Consider the following 14,208-nt stretch of genomic DNA (forward strand, 5'->3'; position numbering starts at 1 on the left):
AGGAAAAGCTTTTTTAAATGGACAAAACTGTACCAAGAATAAGGAGTGTGGACAGGTATTCGAAAAAAGGGAAACGTTGACAGCTATGACCTGGAAACCGGTATATAGAGGTTAAAATAAGGAAGAAGTGCCTTCAGCATGGCGCAATTGCGAGGCCGGGCAGCGGTGGCAAGCGGGAGTGTGTTGAGGCAGCGCAATAAAAATCAAACTCAGAAAGTATTGGCAAGCGAAGGGCAGAAGCTTCCGCCGAGCGTCGTCTCCCCTCTGAGCATGCGCGCTTCCCGCGGCGCTTCATGTCCGTTTCCCCCTTCGCTCTGTGGCCTGCTTCGGGAGACTGGCGCATGCGTGCTGAAGAGGAAGCGATTCATCCCCACGGTTCCAGGAGCGGGACCCGGACCGGGTGCGGCCCCGCCGCTGGGGCGATGGGCTGAGCCTGAGCTGGGGAAGTCCGCAGTTGCCGGCGGGCAGCGGGCGGCCAGGCAGCGACGGCGTCTCCTCCTGCTCCTCGTCCTCTTGTCCGAGGATGGAGAGAGCCATGGAGCAGCTCAACCGCCTCACCAGGTCCCTGCGCCGCGCCCGCACCGTCGAGCTGCCCGAAGGTGAGCGGAGGGGGGCGGCAGTGGAGGGGGGCTTGGCGGAGGCCGGGGAGCGCGGAGCAAGCCGAGGGCGGGCGCTGGGTGGGAGGCGGCGAGCGGGGACCTCGATGAGGGCTGGCAGCTTGGATAGGAGGAAGCATCCCCTGGGGAGAAGAGAAAGGACATGAGGGACACTTCCACAGTCCAGGAGCCTCGAGGCTTTACGGGGCAAAAGTTGTGGCCTCCAGCCTCGGAGCCCTTTCCTCCCAATCCCGGGTGTGTAGGGAGCCCACTCTCGCCGGCGTTGCTTCTTTAGGAGGGGGATGCACGCTGTGCAATCTCAGAGGCGCTCTGGCGACTGTTCCCGGGTTCCAACCGGTGGTGATTTCTTGAGAGCGAGCCCAGAGCAAAGCTGGAAGCATGTGTGTGTGCGCGCGCGTGAGATGGATCTGTTCCCAGATGGTTTCTCTTCGAGAGCCGCGGAGTGTCGCTCCCAGAATCAGGGTTTCAACAGGGGATGTGTTTCTGGTGCCAGGTTTCAGCGCTGGGATGTGTGAAGTAGGGCTAGTGGCACATGTGTGATATATACAATAAGGTTTTGGGGTCCAGTCCTTGCAGTTTTTTTTCCAGACGAGGGTGGACAGACTTCAGGCATCACAGATCTGCTTGGTTTGTTTTTGTACTAAAAACCCAGGACCTACCAAACAGAGTTAGGCGCAGGAGACAAGCAGTTCTACATAAACAACAGAGTGCCTCTGAGCATATTCTGAACCTAGGAATTTTCCTTCCGTATCAGAATGTGACTGAGGACATAAATTCCAGCCCTAGTTTGTTTTCTTCATTTCAGTAGCCTAGTGAAAAGGTGTTTTATTAATGCTGCTGGGAAACAGTGTTGTTAAAGGGCTTCCTAATCTGCCTACAAAGTATAAGCATCAGCCTAGCAACTGTGAGCAACTGTTTTCCAGGGCATGCAGGGAATAGGAGTATGTAAGGATGCAGTCTGGGTTTCTTCTAGTAATCAATACAGTATTTAATAGTATAGTTATTGACAAAAATGTGTGTGCAAATTTTGCTGATGTGTTCTATGAGTTACAAGCTTGAGTAATGGTCAGGTGGTGGTGTGGAATGTGAAAGGTGGAATTAAGAGTAGAATATTTTGCTAAGTTTGTGCCTCCATATGTGACATAATTATAATTTAATTTCTACACAGATAACGAAACTGCTGTTTACACTTTAATGCCAATGGTAATGGCTGACCAACATAGGTGAGTCTTCATATCTAAACAGTGGATCTACAGTAGCACCATTTTTTTTATAGTGTGGTATATATATACACATTTTTTTTCATTTTGAAATCAGGTCAGGTTTATTTTGCCCTAATAGTACCAGGCCTGAAGCTTATTGTTTTTCATGAGCAAGCATAAACAAGCTGGATGAAAGGCTTTTTGGCTAAGCTGAGTTCGGAAGAAACACACATGTTAAATCAACTGTGTTTCTCTAGTGATATTTCTCCCAAAACAGAGCAATTCTTTCTTAGTAACTACACACACAGGGTCAGGGTATAGCCCTTGCCCAATTCCCTAGTACAGGATACAGTTTACACAAGGATGATTCGAATTCACTTCCAAATAGTAAGTACCTATTTGATTTGAGGGAGAAGAAAGAAATTGAAAAAGAAAGAGGAAATTAAATTAGAAATATTAATTTTCTACTGAATACTTATGTTGTACAAATTGACTCACCTTTTTTAGGATTGATGTTTAAACTTCAGAGGCTTAACAGGTAATGCATTCAATAGTGACATGAAAATAGATTGTTTTCTTTTTAGGAAGTCAATTTACCTAATTTCTATGTGCAGCTATGGGAGCATAAATTCTCTTGAAGTATTTCTACTGAAGCTATTAAATTTGGCTGGGTACCTGTGTTTATATTGTGTAGTAGGTTGGAGTTTCTGTTTTCTTCTTCTGTGATGTGGCACACACAGCAGACAGCTGCCCGTTATTACGAGTAGCTGAAAACACAGATATTTTGCTAAATAAAATGAACTTTTTGCTTTAGATCTGTTTCAGAGTTGCTTTCAAATTCGAAGTTTGATGTCAATTATGCATTTGGACGTGTGAAGAGGAGCTTGCTTCATATTGCAGCTAAGTAAGCCAACTTTCCAAAGCCCGGCGAATGTTACAGTGTAAAAGGCAGATTTACATTAGTTTTCTAGATTGCTGTTTCTTGCTTTAAGTTTATTACTATTTTTGTCTGTCATGTTGAATGTGCTTGGCTGTAATGGTTCATATAAAACATTTGTTGTCATAACAAATGCTTATTTAGTACAGCACTTTGTGATCCCAGCAGCTGGTATTCAGGACTAATCCAGCTATCATTCCTAGTAGCTATAGATGGTGTTACCGTCCATGGATTTGTCTAATCCCTAAAACCACAGAGCCTAGGGCTTGCCAATCAGAAGGTCAGCGGTTCGAATTCCCGCGATGGGGTGAGCTCCCGTTGCTCAGTCCCTGCTCCTGCCAACCTAGCAGTTCGAAAGCACACAGTGCAAGTAGATAAATAGGTACAGCTCCGGCGGGAAGGTAAACGGCGTTTCCGTGCGCTGCTCTGGTTTGACAAAAGCGGCTTAGTCATGCTGGCCACATGACCCGGAAGCTGTACGCCGGCTCCCTCGGCCAGTAAAGCAAGATGAGTGCCGCAACCCCAGAGTCGGCCGCGACTGGACCTAACAGCCAGGGGTCCCTTCACCTTTAAGTTGGAGGCTGCAGTGTGTGGTTCATCTTTTCCACTATATAGATTAGTTTCCCCCAACTTGGTGCTCTCGAGACAGTTTTGGACTACGGTCATTGATTAGAGATTATGGGAGTTGGGCTATAATTCCCATCATCCCTCACCATTGACCATGATGACTGGGGTAGATGGGAATTGTAGTTCAACCTTGGCAGGGCCACAGGTTAACATTGATTCTGCTTTACATAATGCTGTTTGTAATGGAAGTTATCTTTTTCTAGCCAAGCTGCTTTAACCTTTTGTTAAAACCTTTCTAACCTCTTTCCACAGCTGTGGATCAGTTGAATGCCTAGTTCTACTGTTAAAGAAAGGTGCAAACCCTAACTATCAAGACATTTCAGGGTGCACGTCACTTCATTTGGCTGCTAGAAATGGGTAAGAGATGCAGCTTTTTACATTTAGCTTTTTATTCCTAAATTGAATAGTCTTTCAATAATAGTAGTTCTTCTGTCCTACAGAAGCTCTGTAGCCAAGCAGAAGCCACATTTGTTTCATTGCTCCACAGACTGAATTGGGAGTCACAAGTGGCTTTTGTGGCTACGAGTGCTTATGCCCAGCTATGGTTGGCTGTTTGGACCAGGAGAGCCTGGTCTTAGTTGTTTATGCCATGTTATCTTTTGCCCTGATATACATTTAATAAACAACATAAGTTCAGTTTGTGTAATTTTAAAAAAAATGAAAATAATAATGAAAGTCAGGTATCCAGGTACACAGACCACCCTACGGAATGCCTAGCTTGCAGAATATGTAATTTGCTTTTTACGGGGACACTTTCTAATCATGCCATGTGCAATAAATTTCCAGCCCTAAGAAACAAGGGAGGAAGCTGAGGAAGTCTTGTTTTATTGGGCTTGTGGCCAATACGTAATTTGTTTTCCACACAGCCAGAAGAAATGTATGAGCAAGCTGCTAGAGTACAGCGCTGATGTCAACATTTGTAATAATGAGGGCCTGACAGCAGTAAGTCGTGCAATTTTGTTCCTATTACCCTTCACTTAAATATTGCCATTCTATGATCATCCCTAAACTTGCTTATTTCACTGCTTGACCTTCTTCCGATAATCAAGAAATGTAATGAGCTGTACTTACAGTCCTTGGTAGTTAATGGAAATAATACGTCTTGTGTTCTGAAAATTGTATTTCTGGCTGGTGATGCTGAATTGCTGTTTAATCTGTAAAATATGTTCATGTGCGCCGGGTTGTGCTATTTAAAAATGCAGCCTTCTGCAGTGACTTCTTACTGTAAAGATTTGACTTGGCATGTGATGTGAAACTAATGTCATAATCTACAATGATGCATGGACTGGTGCAGCAATTTCCCCCCATCCATTATGCTCAAAATTTTGTGCTGTTTTGTTTTTTAGATCACCACCACCAAATCCTTAGTCTTTTACCTTATTTGAAGTAAAATACAACTATGAGAGGTTAATAATGGTTTTGCCATGAACACTTCAGCTGGGAATCAGAGTGCCTGTTGTTTGCAGGTGCTCTGAGTGCCTTAAGACAGTGGCACCCAAACAAGCCACTGGCCACCAGAGGGAAGTGCCTGTGAGGAGGGGAGTGCCAGCTTAACTGCTACCGGGCAAAGGCTCTTGAATGGGCTTTGCCCAATGATGCTTGGGCAAGAAGTTTCTCTGTGTGACTTCTCTATTACACTGCCCCCTCATCTTCAGCAGCAATCTCACTTGCCAGAATTCAGGAGAGAGTGAGTGGCGGAGAGGATGTGGGGAGCAGTGGATTGGCAGGATCTTCTGGTCCCAATAAGCAGTAACACCACTGTAAGCAACAGTGCAGTGCTCAACCTCATGCATTGTGACATGCATTGTACAAGCGAGCCTCTCCCACTGTCCCTTTCTGGCCTGGAGCTGGGAAGGTTGATAGATGGGCCTTTTCCTGGTTTGGCTGCCAAGCTCCATCCTTCCTCCCAGTCTCGGAACTGCGGAGGTGGCGGGGATAACTGTTGGAATGATTTCCATCTATCTCTGCAGCTTTAAAGTTGGGTAAAGTTTGCTCATCATGCTCACTCGCCTTGCTATTAGCACTGCTAAGGAATAGAATGGTGACAGCAGTCATGAAATTAAAAGATGCCTGCTTCTTGGGAGAAAAGCAATGACAAACCTAGACAGCATCTTAAAAAGCAGAGACATCACATTGCCGACAAAGGTATGTATTGTTAAAGCTAAAGCTTTCCCAGTAGTGATGTGTGGAAGTGAGAGCTGGACCATAAAGAAGGCTGATCGCCGAAGAATTGATGCTTCTGAATTATGGTGCTGGTGGAGACTCCTGAGAGTCCCATGGACTGCAGGAAGATCAATCCTATCCATTCTGAAGGAAATCAGCCCTGAGTGCTTACTGGAAGGACAGATCCTGAAACTGAGGCTCCAGTACTTTGGCCACCTCATGAGAAGACTCCCTGGAAAAGACCCTGATGTTGGGAAAGATGGAGGGCACAAGGAGAAGGGGACAACAGAGGACAAGATGGATGGACAGTGTTCTCGAAGCTACCAACATGAGTTTAACCAAACTGCAGGAGGCAGTGGAAGACAGGAGTGCCGGGTGTGCTCTGGTCCATGGGGTCACGAAGAGTCGGACATGACTAAACGACTAAACAACAACAACAAAGGAATAGAATAGGCATGCTGTTGAATATTAGTTTCCTTGGGTGGGGTGGCAAGCATTGTTTGAACAGCTGGGCTAGGTAGATGTTGAGCTTTACCTGGCAAGGACTCTGTATAAAGACAGACAAGGGCAAATGCAGAAGTTGGATGTCATTAAACTCTTGCCGTTTGTTCTAGATGAAACGAGTTTGCAATGTGAGTATGGGAGTTCAAAGAGCCAGTGTGGCATACTGGTTAGAGTGTTGGACTTGGGAGAAGCTCACTTGAAGCTCACTAGGCCAGTGATCTTAGGCTAGTCACTGTGCCAGTCTAACTTAACTCATGTTACTGTTGTGTTCATGAAATATTGTGCTTGTGTAGAGAATACCATGTACAGCAGGTTTGGAGAAAGGTGGGATATAAGTTTAAGGTAATTGAAAAAAAGCCCCCGTGGTGTTCCTGGAGCATCCCCTTTTTCATAGGGTATGTCTTAGATTGCAACCCTCTGCATGCATGTTGGAATCTGGATGTCCTGTGTTTCTGGTGTGTTTGTTTTCCTAAAGGAAGAGGAAAATGTATTCCTTGCCTGGTGCAGGTTTCTGTGAGTCCCTCTTTCATGCACTGTTGGAAATTTCAAGAGTGCTTGTTTATTCAATACTGATGAATATTAAGCCATTGATTGGCACCTAAATCCCTTTTATAGGATTGCAAATAACATTAATACTAATATTTCCCTTTCCCTCAAATTTCATTATTTAGATTTATTGAATTTACTTGCTGAATGTATTTCTCTCCCTGGTCGACGTTTTTGTTTTTCGTATCCAGATCCACTGGCTTGCTGTGAATGGGCGGACAGAATTGCTTCACGATCTTGTACAGCATGTTACCAATGTAGATGTTGAAGATGCGATGGGGCAGACAGCACTTCACGTGGCTTGCCAAAATGGCCACAAGACGGTAGGCTGATGAGCAAAACTTACAATTTTAAGGGCTTGCAATGTAAGTATTTTGTGGCAAAGAGGCCCATTAACAGGAAACATCAAGTGTTTGGACTCTCAGCTGATGGTACTCCTAAGGAATTGCTTGTTCTTGTAGTTCTTTCGCTTCTGCTTAGAAACGGCTTTATAGTGCAGCTGGTTCCGTAGTAGGCTAATGAGTTACTTAGGAGATGACATATTTTTCTGCATCGTTGTTTCAGAATGCTTTTTACAAAAGTTAATTAATTGGGACCAGTCTAATAATTAGGAATACATAGTTGATTTTAATAGGCTTCAGTTGGAAACTAGATTTATACACATACTTAATGACGTATTCTACAAGGGCCCAAATTCAGTTGGGTGAAATTCAGTTGTTAATTCAGAATTGGTCCCCTTGAAATTAGTGAATAATAAATCTGTGCTGTTAAACTTGAAAATGTAGGTGGTAGAGAAATTACTGTATTTTTCGCCCCATAGGACGTACCTAGATTTTTTGAGGGGGAAATAAAAAAAAAAAAATTATTTCTCCCCCAGGCTCCGCAGCGCGCCCTGTGCTTCGGGCTGCAGGCTGCCACCCGCAAGCCTTGTAGGCCCGGTGGGACCTCCCGCCGGGCGCGCGAGGCTTGCGGATAGCTTCCTGAAGCCTGGAGAGTGAGATGGGTCGGTGCGCACCTACGTCTCTCGCTCTCCAGGCTTCAGCGAAAGCTTGCATTCGCCCCATAAGACGCACACACATTTCCCCATCATTTTTGGAGGGGAAAAAGTGCGTCCTATGGGGCAAAAAAGTACGGTAAATCTGTAAGCTTAACTAGTTTTTTAAAAAATACGCCACTGTAAATTATATATTTTCTGCTTTTTTTTGGGGGGGGGGTAACTTAAAGAAGTAACAGTACAATCCTAGATGTGTATACTTGGAAGTAAGTTGTAGTGAATTCCCCTAATCCTAAATAAATGGGATAGGAATGCAGTTCAATTGTTTTTTTTTTCCTTCCCAAAAGACAGTTCAATGTCTTCTGGATAGTGGTGCAGATATCAACAGGCCCAACGTTTCGGGAGCAACTCCACTCTACTTTGCTTGCAGGTATGGTTTGTTTGTTTTAAAATTACTTTATTAAATGTTGGAAGTTCATAATATCTGAGGAAATCAGGGGAGTGTTGCTTTAGGTTTGCAAAATCTGTTTTTCACCACGAGGATCACTGAATAACCTTGTATTAATCACTCTCTTGGCTTTCTTGAACCTGTTAATTTTGCATGGTACTGAATCAGGCTCGTGGCACACACAGCTTGGTAGTGGATGCTCTGACTGACGCAGAGGTCTTTCCTGGCCTTGCTAAAAGAGGTTCTTTCAAATGGAGATGCCAGGGTTTGCTGCTGGGACCTTGTGCATGCCAACCAGGTGCTCTGCCACTGAGTTAACTGAACTATGTTTCTTCTTGGCTGGAGCTTAATTTTTTATTTAATGCCATAATCAAAGTGTGATGTAGACCATGGGTAGGCAAACTAAGGTCTGCGGGTCGGATCAGGCCCAATTGCCTTCTGGATCCGGCCCATGGACGGTCCAGGGATCACCAGCGCACACATTCTTTCCCTCTCCCTCCCTCTCCTTCACACGCCAGTGCCTCCTCCCTCCCTCCTCCTGGCTTCTCTCCGCCCTGCCTAGAGGAGGAAGGGGGCTGGGCTTTGTTGGTGCCAGCAGCAGCAGCGCTTGAGCAACTGCCATTTTAAGCAGCCCCTCTCCAGAGCCCTTTCGTGAGCCGCTCATTATCCCGCCACTGCCACCAGCCCCTGCCGCTCGCAAGATACAGGTACGCAGCCACCGGGGCTCATGATGCTCTCGCATCATTTCTCCCCAAAAAAACATAGTCTGCCCCCCACAAGGTTTGAGGGACAGTGGACCAGCCCCCTGCTGAAAAAGTTTGCTGACCCCTGATGTAGACCATTACACTGTACTGAGGATTTATAAATATTATAAACATTGAATCAGCACACACTCAGTGTTTTTCATTGTATTCTCTTCAAATGCATTAAACTTCATAGGGGGTGCAGGGTGGAATATGGGATCTTCTTTCCCTAAGTCCAAGGTTTAAACATCCCAAGAAAATCATATCTAGGATGTCTTGAAGCCTTATGTTTTCTTCTTTTGAAAATGTTTATTTCCCCCTCCTTTTGGTTGTAAGTACCATTTATATTTGAAAGCTAGACAGAATTTATAAACACCTTGCTTCTATTTGCTGATCCAAACAATTCCCTTGCTGCTTCTGATTTATATTTAGAAAATCTTGAATACCCTTCAGTCAAGTGCCCTTAATACTTCTTTCATTTTTGAAATATTGCGTGGATTCAGGAAGGAAGGCTGATAGAACATGCACTGCATGGATCTTATAACTTCCCTATGATTTATTTAGCCACGGCCAAAGAGACACTGCACAGATCCTTTTGATGAGAGGAGCCAAATATTTGCCAGACAAAAATGGGGTCACACCACTTGATCTCTGTGTACAGGTACAAATTTGCTTTAAGTTTACATATCGTGCTTAAAACTACTGTTGAGTGCCATTGTAACCTTTTCCTGTTAGTTGGAGGGTGTTGTTGTAGGTGGCTGTTGTTTCCTGTTTCTGTGCAACAATAAAAATTATGTCTCTTCTCTGCTTTCCCCTTTGCCCAAGCAGAATGTGTAGGTTTCTGATAGAAGAGGAGTGTATTCATTGTAACACATGACTTGCCCTCCATGTATTAGTTTGGGCCTGGAAACATGGAAAGAGGATTCATGAGTCACTTGTGCATCGTGTGTCAGTTCCACATCCTAATATACAAAGCCCTAATTAGATTATATGCCTCCAGTTAGAGGCTTCTGTGTTCTGTGCAGCGCCTGTGATATTACTGAATCTAAGCAGATGTTAAATTCTTATGAAGTAACTCTTAGAACTCAAATCTGAATGCCGGGAGTAATTGTGTGCAGAGTTCTGCCTTGAATGATATTTCATCTAATCCTAGTCAATGAAATAAATGATTACATGGAAATCAGGTCCCCCCCCACCAATGCTAAATTCAGCCATTAATGTATTCATTAAAAAATGCCACACTGGAGTTTTAAGTCCAACATTTTATATTAATTAAGCTTTTTATTATTTTAAGGCATTTATACTACCTTACGTATACACAATATCCAAAGTGGTGTACAGTCGTACCTCGGAAGTCGGAACAGAATCCGTTCCGGAAGTCCGTTCGACTTCCAAAACATTCGGAAATCAAAGCATGGCCTGCAAAATTAGTTCACAAACCGGAACAGTCACTTCTGGGTTTGTGGCATTCGGGAGCCAAAACGTTCTAGAACTAAGCTGTTTGAAAACCAAGGTACGACTTTATAGCACAATTAAGAAGTAGCATAATCAATAAAATCATGTAAAATCTTAGGACAATCGCAATAGTAATCACAATAAAACAAAATCTTCAGTATCCTCTAGTTGGCAAATGCCTGGATCAACAAGCATGTTTTTAGCATGTGTAGAAAACATAGACATCACCTGCCGTATCTCCTTAGGAAGGCTGCTCCACATTTTCTTGGTGTTCTGGAGATGAATTTCTAAGGGTTATGGTATCACCAAGAGGTTATCTCAGTGCACAGGCAGGTCTATAAGTAAGGTGTGTTTTCTTTAGGGAGCCATGTTGTTTAGCTTTCACAATAGAAAGTTCTATAAGGTAGAGGTAGAAGTTATTTATGTGGTAGGAAACAAGCAAAAATTGTGCTAATGGGTCCCTGCCTCCTCTTCCCACCCTAAAATACATTATTCGATCTGAGCCTCTATATTCTCTCACACCAAATGGACTTCCCTAACTTAAGAGTTGAAAAGGGAAGCTTCAGTATTGAGATATGAGTTAGAACACTTGCTCTTATTTTTCACTGCTATTGGTTGTTTTAGTTGATCTTGCTCCCTAGTAGCATACCCCTTTAAAATTGTATTTATGTTTGCATTTCATTTAATAATATATTTCAGTTATGACATTTTCTGAAGGATATGATTTAAATTATTGCTTAAATAAAAACCCTCTTTTTTTCAGGGTGGATATGGAGAGACTTGCGAAATCCTGATACAGCATCATCCTAGACTTTTCCAAACTATTATTCAAATGACACAAAATGAAGAACTTAGAGAAAACATGGTGAATTCAGTTATCTTCTGATGCTTAGTCTCCAACCCAATGTGTTAATCAGCTAGGTTTTGCAAATTACAGCAGTTTTTTTTAATTAAAAAAAGTTTTATTGGTTTTTAAACAAATACAAAAATAAGAACCATTAACCACTTATCCAGCATTCTATCTAATGGTGTTTGCTGTATCCATTGGCTTTAGACATAAGCTTACAGATTCAGTGTTCAAACATATTACTTATTGTAACCTCTCCACCAGGAGGATTGAGCAGTTGGTATAATAGGTCTTGATTTTGGTCGTTAACATAGTTAAAGAAAGAGGTCCACATTTCTTGGAAGGTGTCTCTTTTAGTTATGCATTTAATTGCCCTCGTGTGTCTGGTGAGATGCTCAAACATTGCTGCATCCCATATAATACTTTAAAAACTATAGCGGTTTGGTGTTAGCCCTACTTGTGTTAGAAATTATTGGTTGACATTGGTTGGTAGGTTTAACATTTTAAATTACTGTCTGGTGTGACCAAAAATTTTGTGACTGTTCCCCCTCCCTCCTGTATCTAGTTACGGCAAGTCCTAGAACACTTGTCTCAGCAGAATGAAAACCAGTACCTTAAAATTTTGACTAGTCTTGCTGAGGTGGCTACAACAAATGGTCACAAACTACTCAGGTAAGTTGGGCCCTCACCACAAATAATTTATTTGCTTAGGTTTCCTGTGTGTGTGTGTGTGTGTGTGTGTGTGGTTTTTCTCCTGCGATGGAATATTTTAACTCCCACCAAAGCACATTTACTTAAACATAGGTTGAAAGGTGCTGACTAACTTGCTTAACCTTCTTAAGTCTTTGCTGCTGTCAGCCAGAAGAAACAAAGGCCGGCCAAATGTGCAACTACATTGGTGGCATTTGTGTACATGGATACGTAAGATGTACCGTTTCTTCCTGTGTCACTCCCCCTGCCCCATGGTCATTTGGAAAGGGAAAATAGTATGGCAATTGATTGGGTGGCCTGCTCCCATGACCTAAATTCCCTGTTTATAAAATGCGGAGTTGAGGGAACAAAACAAGACGTCTAAACAATTGATAGGCTGAAGAGCAGAGTTGCGGTGCTATGCCAGTGGAGAATTGACAGGTCTGTGGCTGTAGCTATTTTGAAGATTTTGATTTGGGTCATAAGGAAGTCTCTCCGTTATATTGAAGCATTTCGTGGCTTGTGCTTTCCAGCTTGTCAAGTAATTACGAAGCTCAAATGAAGAGCCTGCTGAGAATCGTGAGGATATTTTGTCATGTCTTTCGACTTGGGCCATCCACTCCCAATAATGGAAATGACATGGGGTACAATGGAAATAAAACTCCAAGAAGCCAAGTGTTCAAGGTCAGAAAAGTAGTTGACGTTATTAGGAAGATAGACCTTAAAGAGATGAATTTCACAAAGCATGCATTCATTAATCAGGCATCTCATGAGGAGGACGTAAGTTTATTGATACCCATTTTAAGTTGGGACCACTTGCTTTTTCTTTATAATCAATGCTTAACTTAACTGATTGCCATAGATTTCAAAATGTTTCTCATTTTGTTTCCCTCGAGATCATCCTGTGTAGCATGAAACAGAGTGTCCTAGAAATTGCATATCCCAATCCTAATTGTATAAATATCATTGCTTCTGCTGAAGTGTGATCGATATGATAGCCATAGCTGTCAACTTACAGATTTGAAAATAAGGGACCAGCGGCCTTGAAAATAAGGGATCAGCAGCCAAAATAAGGGATTTTGCTTACCCGGCTCCTCACGGTGCACCCCTGAGGGGGAAAAGGGAGAGACAGACACGCGGCAGCTCGTGCGCGCTCTTTCTCTCGCAGCAGAGGACCCCAAGCTGCTGCTTCCCTCCCGAGCTGGGCGAGCTTGAAACCCGGGGAAATTAAGGGACATCATGAATAAGGGACAGCAGCGGGACACGGCGCTGGGATAAGGGAGTTTCCCGCCAAATAAGGGACGGTTGACAGCTATGATGATAGCCTTACTTTAGGAAACACTTGGAATTTTGTGTGCTTGGTTTTTCTGAAAACCCCTCATGTTGTGTTTATAGAGAGACTGAACAAGTGGGTCTACTGAGGTCGAGACCTTGTTGCTAAACTGTAGACCTTTTTAGTTATGGATCTCTTTTTCCTCTTTTCATAAAATCTAAGGTCATTTTCTTGCACATGTATGAGTGGAAGGAGAGCTGCTTTTCTTTGCTGCCTCTGAGAAATGTGTGGGTACCACAACCACATGGACAATCTTTATCACAAGAGTTTTCTTACTCAATAGGCTTCAAATACTGCCCCCATATTTGCTATGGTGGAAGTCAATCCTCTTTTTGCCCTTTCCCCTGTTATATTTAGTGACACATAAGATACAAGTATGGCAACTGCAATATTTCTTCATACAACCGTTAATATGGATATAATTATAGGCCTCCAAAACCTGTTGCCAAATTTGTCTTTTGGGACTACACAGTTTTTGAGCACACTCAAAACATATGAACTGCTATGTTAGTTAGTACTTCATAGGAATAAGCTTATCATTGGGTCAGATTATCTTGTCTGCGAGTTTAAAATCTTAGGGGGGAAAAGAGAAAAGACCAGCAAGGGAGGGAGAAAGTAAATGTAAAAAGTTACACCATGCAAAACTATAGGAAAACAAGAGGAATAGGCAAAAATAACTTTCTCCTAGAAACACAAATGGATAGGAATTTGATAAAAAATCCTCTTTTTACATAAAAAATTAGAATTTTGTTTAGGAGTGAATACCTAAGAAATCTGAAGTATAAAATAAGGCATGCTTATTGGAAGCTTACATTTCCCTCTAAATCTTTAAAGTAACGTTTTCTGATTTTTGCTCTGGCATTCTTTCTGCAAAACCTCAAGCCTATTCACAGAAAAAGGGAAATATTTAAAGTGGTAGGAGTTTGTCTTGGTCACTTCTTACCTTGTGCTAACTTTAAGTTCTGGTCTGTGGTCTATTCAAGGCTATGACTGAATTCTGGTTGTCATTTGGTGCAGGGTGTGGTGTTCATAAAACCAGCATAACCCATAATGAAGGCTTGATTTATACCTTTGGGGATCTCTGTAGCCCTTCTATCTGCTT

General features: G+C 42.9%; 1 protein-coding gene across 3 annotated transcripts in view; it reads left to right on the forward strand.

Moving 5' to 3' along the window:
• Nucleotides 1–335: 335 nt before the first annotated feature.
• Nucleotides 336–14,208, forward strand: part of HACE1 (HECT domain and ankyrin repeat containing E3 ubiquitin protein ligase 1) — a 34,125-nt gene continuing 20,252 nt past the window's right edge. Inside the window, exons 1-11 of one of the 3 annotated variants that reach the window (XM_077926138.1) lie at nucleotides 336–599; nucleotides 1,786–1,840; nucleotides 2,634–2,723; nucleotides 3,636–3,740; nucleotides 4,250–4,325; nucleotides 6,788–6,919; nucleotides 7,938–8,020; nucleotides 9,346–9,442; nucleotides 11,000–11,101; nucleotides 11,649–11,755; nucleotides 12,307–12,553. In XM_077926138.1, the coding sequence (XP_077782264.1) occupies nucleotides 524–599; nucleotides 1,786–1,840; nucleotides 2,634–2,723; nucleotides 3,636–3,740; nucleotides 4,250–4,325; nucleotides 6,788–6,919; nucleotides 7,938–8,020; nucleotides 9,346–9,442; nucleotides 11,000–11,101; nucleotides 11,649–11,755; nucleotides 12,307–12,553 (1,170 nt within the window). In that variant the 5' untranslated portion in view covers nucleotides 336–523. Of the gene's footprint in view, nucleotides 600–1,785; nucleotides 1,841–2,633; nucleotides 2,724–3,635; nucleotides 3,741–4,249; nucleotides 4,326–5,380; nucleotides 5,529–6,787; nucleotides 6,920–7,937; nucleotides 8,021–9,345; nucleotides 9,443–10,999; nucleotides 11,102–11,648; nucleotides 11,756–12,306; nucleotides 12,554–14,208 lie in introns of those variants that run through there. The other 2 variants (XM_077926139.1, XM_077926140.1) reach the window with 2 other exon arrangements.

This window comes from Podarcis muralis, chromosome 3 (assembly GCF_964188315.1).
Source record: "Podarcis muralis chromosome 3, rPodMur119.hap1.1, whole genome shotgun sequence".
Lineage (NCBI taxonomy): Eukaryota > Metazoa > Chordata > Lepidosauria > Squamata > Lacertidae > Podarcis > Podarcis muralis.